This window comes from Chironomus tepperi, unplaced genomic scaffold, assembly GCF_022539635.2.
Source record: "Chironomus tepperi strain 1889 unplaced genomic scaffold, CSIRO-AGI_Ctep_v1 contig_74, whole genome shotgun sequence".
NCBI lineage: Eukaryota > Metazoa > Arthropoda > Insecta > Diptera > Chironomidae > Chironomus > Chironomus tepperi.
Window position 1 is genome coordinate 1054173 of NW_027226196.1, and position 7324 is coordinate 1061496.

General features: G+C 31.2%; 1 protein-coding gene across 1 annotated transcript; it reads left to right on the forward strand.

Moving 5' to 3' along the window:
• Positions 1-1535, forward strand: LOC139101133 (secretion-regulating guanine nucleotide exchange factor). The gene is made up of 4 exons (XM_070633639.1): positions 1-132; positions 196-1133; positions 1199-1277; positions 1358-1535. Exons 1-4 carry the CDS (start codon positions 106-108, stop codon positions 1382-1384), a joined length of 1071 nt encoding a protein of 356 aa, XP_070489740.1. The 5' UTR covers positions 1-105; the 3' UTR covers positions 1385-1535.
• The last annotated feature ends 5789 nt before the right edge of the window (positions 1536-7324 follow it).

Here is a 7324-nt window from a genome sequence, read left to right on the forward strand (position 1 = left end):
CGTAACAAAACCAAAACAAAAACAAACCAGCATATGTTTTAGAGCATTTAAAAATACTTCTAAGTGTATTTAAATAGTTTTAGGTTTTCTAAGGAGTTATTAATCATGACAACCAGAAGATTGTATGCTTGGGTAATCAATTGATCTATTAAATATTTAAAAACGACAAATAATCAAGCTTTTAATTCAATTTAGGGAGCAAATAGTTACAGTCAATTAGGTTTAGATAAACAAAGTGAATATGAACTTCCGACAGAAGTAAAAATCAATATTCAAGACATAAAGAAGATATGCGGAGGTGCTCGTCACACAATCATTTTAGATGGAAGTGGAGATTTACACATAGCCGGTAAAAGTGAATTTTCTACAACTGGATATGAAGGAACATTCAAGAGACTTGAATTAAATAAGAAATTTAAAGACGTAGTTTGTGGATTTGACATGACAGCGGCATTTACTGATGACAATAAATTATTGGTGTGGGGAAATAATCGAAACAATCAATTGGGATGTCCAAACATGTCAGTTATCAAAGAACCAATGGAATTGTCATTACCAGATAATGAAACGCCAATTGATATACAATTTGGTCTCAAGCATACTGCAATCCTCACAATGTCTCGTCACATTTTCATCGTCGGTCTATTGAAACATTTCAAAAATGATAAAAATGCGTCATATAAAATTGTTGAACATAATTCAATCGAATGGCTCCAATTGATACCCAATGTCATTATAACTGAGAATGATATAACACATTTTGTATGTGGTCAAAATCACATTTCATATGTTATTGATAGACATGTGATATATGCACATGGGGATAATAAATTTGGTCAGTGCAGTCATATTGAAACGTCCGAGAAAATTATGAAATTTGAATCTGCATGGACACACAATGGATATTTGACAGAATCAAATTCACTATTTCTTTATGGACGAAACAATTATGGACAACTGGGAACTGGCAATAAAAATTTAAATGAAATCATTACGCCTCAAAAATGTTCAATTTTTCCAGTGAATGACTTTGCACTTGGAGCTGAACATGGAATTTTGAAATCTGGACTAGATATTTACACTTGGGGATGGAATGAACACCGAAATTGCGGTCATGATATTGATGACGATATGTAAGCATTACAATTTAGAAAAATAACAAATTCACTTTATATCCAATATTGAATTATTCATATAGAATTGAGCCAAAACTTTTACATCTATGCAGTCAGATTAGTGAAATTGTTTCGGTTATTGCTGGTGCTGGATTTTGCATGGTAACTTATTTTACTTTTACATACAAAATAGAAAAATATCATAAAGTTTTTCGACTAATCCATGGTAATAAATATTACAGGTGCTTCTCGAAACATGTGATAAATGACAGATTTCCATGCAGAAGTAACGTAGCTTTTTTGATACTGGATAATTTATTTGAATTTGCTTACTGCTATACATTGTACATTGAGCATTATTTTGAGCATAAATCACATTTAATTTGAACTATTTTTACAATAAAATGTGCTAAAAAGGAACTCAATACAAGTTACTTCTGAGAATGAAAGAAAATTGGTTAAAATGTCCGCAATTTCAGATTGGAATCCTAAAATAATTTCAGTATATCCTTCTAAGAAGCTCAAACATCAACTTTTCGAAAATAAATTGAACTGTCAAAAGCAATTCAAGCATTAATATTTAAATGTTTTATTTATTTTTAAGTAAAGGAGTGGCAATGATCCCACTTTAATTTGTAGTTTTATTGAGTGCAGGGACGTGGTTCACCCTAATTTATTAAGCAATTATTAGCCACACAACGCCCTAGTATTGGTCTAAATGTCAATGATCTGAAAAGTTGCAGGTTTTTTAAATTTGGATTTAAAGAATCAGTTTTAAAAAAGTAAATCCATTAACTAGGGCGGCCATCTGATGTGTTTTTGCCGGAACGTTGCTGTATCCCGACAAAGCTTCAAAATGTCCCGACTTTTCAACAAATTTTCGAAATCGACTGCCGAGCGACACAAATGAAGAATGTTCCATCGTAGAGCTTTACGATGTTAAGGCTCTATGTCGCAACTCAATGCCTAAGATCAAAATTTATCAATATACAATAATTAACTCATCAAACTGAACTTCTTTGCCAAACATTCCCATAAATAATTCATAGAATCCAAGAAAGCTTCGAAAACAATTAACACATTTTTTCTATGGACTTCATTTTTATCTACAACGATGACAACATAAAAGCTCATTGTCAATTTAACCAGAATTTCATGTACAGCTTAATTTTGGATGTCAAAGTTACAAAGGATTTAATTTATTTAAAAATTTCATCTCTGTTTTATTATTTGGAATTTTAATATTTAGCTTCATTTCAGTTATTAAAAATTCATTGTTATTGTCTGATGTAACGGAATTATCTGCAGGGTATTATATATTTTGGATACATATGGATTAAATTATTGATATTTTCAGAGAATTAGTTTGAATATTCAATGAGTAAAAGGGATCGGAATATTCGATTGATTCAAGGAATTTTGAGGCTTTGAGTCATTTAAGCTACGAATGAGAAGTTATTTTGACAGATGATGACTCAACCCTCTTGTTATGCGTTTGGTATTAGTATTTTACATGGAAATCAGTGATCCAGGCTTGGAAACTTCGAATATATTCAGAAACTTCTTATTTTGTATGAAAATATTCTGAAAATTCATAATTTTTCCTAAAATTGTATAAAATATCCCAGAGCTTCCAAACCTGAACGAGTTGCTTACTTAAAAACTAATTCCTAATCAAACTCCTTAATTAATTCATTCGTCAACAAGCTTTTAAGTAGTTATCTAATTAACTATCATTTAATAAGCATCTCGGCAGGGTTTTCATACAATTAATTAGCGTACTCTGTTACATCACACATTAAGTTGCTTCATTAAGTTAATTAGACTGCGTAGGTGTTCTTAATGTATCGCAACGTAAGCTGTGTTCTCTGTAGGGGAATGGTTATACCTTTAAGTTATATAAAAGATGTTTTTATTAAAAAAATAACTTTTAATTTAAATAAAATAAAATGTTTACAGAGTAGAAGCATGCACAGGTACGAGATTTGATGTTTGACAATATTCCTTGTAATGGAATCCATGACTAAATCTAAATATTTTTTAGAAATAAAATGCAATTAAAAACACAAGCATTTTTTCCTGAAATTTTTTTATCAATTTTCTGAATAAAAAAACAACATCTGTGCTCTTGACGCATTGAAAATTGCATTTTTTCAAAACTTTTTTGATTAAAATTCATTTTTACATAGAATCTAGTCTTGATGGCATATGCTGCAGTCGACCAAACTATTTGTTGCATAAAAATTGCGATTTTATTCAAATATTTCAGTTAAGTGGACACTTAAGTGTCTTATGTCCACTTAATTCCATTCCATGAGGCATCAAAGGTACAGAGAATCGAGTAAACTTAGGCTTCAACCATATCCAGGACTGTGGAACCCTCTTGATGTTCTAGCTTCATTCAAAACACATTTCTGCTTGAGTTCCACTCATTTCTCATCGCAAAAATACATGATTTCATAAAAAATATGAAAAATAAGATAGTTTAAAGCTCTTTGACGTTCAATTTCATTTGTGACAACAACAGAAGCTTAACCCTTTGCTTCACAACAAATCGCAATAGACGACGATAAAAAAATATTGTCGTAAAAAAAATTTCATCCAACGAAATGGATTCTTATCAAAAAGAAATAAAAGATATATGTTTTTACACTCCTATATTCATTGAATACTCCTTGCATAAAGCATGACATTTGGTGGAGACGAAGGAGGGGAAAACGAAGAAAAGTTCAATTTCAAGACGACTTTATTTTCAATTCCGCTCGTTGCTTGACTGTTGTACAATAAAAATTCTCATGTGACACAACTATCTACAATGTCAATTTACAAGACGGAAACTTTATATTCGACTTTAGGGTGTTTTTGAGATGGAATGTTGAAAATTGAGTATTGACTTAATTTTGTCAAATTGTCTGCAGGAACGTCTACTGCATACTTAATAGGATTCATTAGTTTGCACCTTTGTCTAGTCCTTACAATAGTCTGAGTAATTATCATAGCTCTACATTTGACTTCATTAAGCAATAACACAACAGCAACAATGTCCAAAAAGCCAACCATATGGAACTGCCAAATAAAGTCTTCTGCTGCACGAGATACAGGAAAGTGCAGTCAAATGATACATATTAATATCCTTAATGCACGTCCTTTAATCCAATCAACATAAAAGCCAATAAATTTGCAATTCAAAATGTTGACAGAACCTTCAGGCATCAATGTTCAATCTTTGTTATTAATTAATTTGCCTTTGTTATTCCATTTCACATTTAATTTTCCTGACTCTACAGACAAAAAGCTCTGTGGATGAAGGTTTAGAAAACAATAAATTCCAAATCAGAACAGCCATTTAATTGCTGCAGGTTTCAAAATTATGCAGCACATGATTTCTTTTTATCTTTGTGCTGTGCTGCAAAAAATGTCAGAAAAATACTCCACAAATTTAAATCTTTTGGTTTCTAACACTAAAGGATGAATTTGTTGCATGTTCAAGGTATTCCATAGATGAAGTTGCATTTAACCTTAGCTTTTGTGCTGTATAGATTGGGTTTGGATGCAGTTCTTTGCAATTTACAGTCCCAATTGAATTAAGTAATTAGTCTACAGATAATATTGAATTATCAAGCTGATTTCAGTAGCTTTAAAGCAGTGATGGGCAACCATTCAACTTTTTCGGCACACTCTTGCCGGCATACGAGCGTGCCACGGCACACAGGCTGCTAACCACTGTTTAAAAGCAATCAGAGCTCGAAATCAACCTGAATTTTGGATAAAAAATTCGTCTTCACTCATTATAAAGTTCAAGTTGACTTTAAGCTTTAAAAAATCCATAAAATGCGCTCCATTCATTCACACCTTAAAAATTTACAACTTGTTATATCCGACGTGAATTGTCTTATTCAGAATGCATTTTATAGGGGATGTATCACAACTTTTGAAGACATAACTGAGAGAAGAGTAAAAACAAACTTTCTCGTGGGAGGGTTTATTCACTAATGACGTCATATTATGTAGAGGTTTAGCTTTTCAGGATAAAAATCCAGCTTTTATGGCTCTGCTAACCCTCTTCTATCAATACCCCTATCCACGTTCCTTAGCCACCTCTTTTTGGCAGTCATATGGACACCAAACTTAAGCGACTTCGATTTGGTGTTGATTAAAGTGAGTATGCGGAGCCTTAAAAGCTCCTTGCCAGAGCCTTCTACATTGGTGTCGCTCAGGAGATCAAGAACATCAGAAAAAAGACCTGATTGAGAAGGCGAGCAGTTCCCATCCGTACTTAGACAAACATCCCCTATTATTCTATAGATACATTTCATGACTGTTTCTTAAAGAATCAAGCGCAAAAGACGCAACAATATATAGAAATTGAAAATTATATTTCGTCGTAGAATGAGCAAAGGATTGTCGTTACAATCGATATCCATCCAAAGAATACACAACAAAAAAAAAATTGTAATTTGCTTCCGGATCAATGAATCGTGATGATACTTTTAGTATTATACTACAATGAGGAAATTTTCACAATTTTTCTGTTATAGATTTATTGAAAACAGGTTGAAAATGTACGATAGATAGAAGAAGATTGACAACAGTATGGTTAAAAATAACATTTATTTGAATTTTTTCAAAAATAAGAGATGAAAAGGAAAAGAATTTATTTTGTGAATGTAAATTAAGCTTTTTTTTTTAAAGGTTTGAGAGTAGGAAGAGAATTGATCGGAATTTTTTATTTGAGGGTGGTTATTAATTATGCGGATCATTGAAGCGAATTCCGATGTTCAGCACATAAAAAACTGCTATTCAATGAACAAGAGAGAAGCTCATGTGCATATGTATTGATATTTTTTGCTTCGTTTATTATTATATGAGCGAATACCTGAGCATGCACATGATGCCATCATATAAATGTCATGAATTATAAAGTAATTTTCACAATTTAAATTACAACTTGTTTTATGAGGAAAAGTCGGGAATTTAATATAATTAGTAAAATGTTTTAAATTCATCAACAATTTTAAGAATTTATGTATTTTTAAAACTTTGCAGCATAAATTATGTTAGTAATATGTAAAAAGTTGAATAATATGCAATAAGTAGACTTGTACAAATTTGAATTGCTTCAGGATATTTTGAAATACAGCATGAAATCTTCCAGAATTTACGAAGCACACCCCTGCAAAAATCTCATGATGTTGCATAAAATGTGACAATTATTATACATTACGATGTTATTTTTCGACATAATTAATTTAATTAATTCCATCTGCTACCAAAAAAAATTAACAATCTCATGCTCATGTGATGCACATCATAATATGTCTTCATGTACTTTAAATTTTATGATAGATTCAATTTTTGAACAAGTTTCAGAAACTGTTGCAACATAGTTTGAAATATCATGTTATTCACCGATAGTAATACTATGATGAAATTTTTAAGTACGTTGTCGACAACAACCGCAGACAATGCACTTTAGAGAAAGTAATAAAACTTATAAACTGTAAAGTCATGATGCAGGGATGTTTTGATGTTTAAGCACACAAGAATCTTAACTATAAAATACTTGATTTTAATGTTTGTTGCTAAGCATAATAGTCATCACAATGTGGACCAAATATGTTTGTAACAGAAGAGAGAGTTGTTATGGGTTGAGAATTATTTTTTTGTAAAATGAATGGTTTTGGGTCATAAACCTTTCACATTTACTCAAAAGTTTACAGTTTTCCTTTTAAAGAAACCTTAAAATGATCTCAAAAATGCTAGAATTAGTTCAAAATTGCCAGCAAAAAATCATTTAAATAAAAGTCAACACGGCATTAGATTCAAACAATTGAAGTCGTAATAAACCATAAGACTGATTTCCCTCTTTATGTCTAAAGTGGTGGAAAAAAAAGAAAGTGAAAAAGTCAAAGAAATATTCATTAATTCTGCTTGTGACAGAAGCACATCAAATGCTATTGCAATCGTGTTTTCCAGAGCTATGTAGCTATGGTAATCGAAAAATATTCAAGGTTTACATCATGTTATAAATATATTTATTTTTGGATGGTTCTCGAATTGTAATAGTAAGTAATTGTCATAGTAACTAATTCTGTTTAATGAGATTGTGTCTATAAGAGTATTTATGCTGACCTGACTTCAAGCTAATTACTACAAACTTTAAGATGTCTCAATATAGTTCCACTTTACAACGACACGTGTAAAACAAG

Bases quoted from the DNA above. Each gene is read 5' to 3' on its own strand.
- LOC139101133 (XM_070633639.1), top strand. From the start codon at position 106: ATGACAACCAGAAGATTGTATGCTTGG. The intron at 1,134-1,198 runs GTAAGCATTACA...TTATTCATATAG, and splicing joins CATGATATTGATGACGATAT to AATTGAGCCAAAACTTTTAC. The intron at 1,278-1,357 runs GTAACTTATTTT...TAAATATTACAG, and splicing joins CTGGTGCTGGATTTTGCATG to GTGCTTCTCGAAACATGTGA.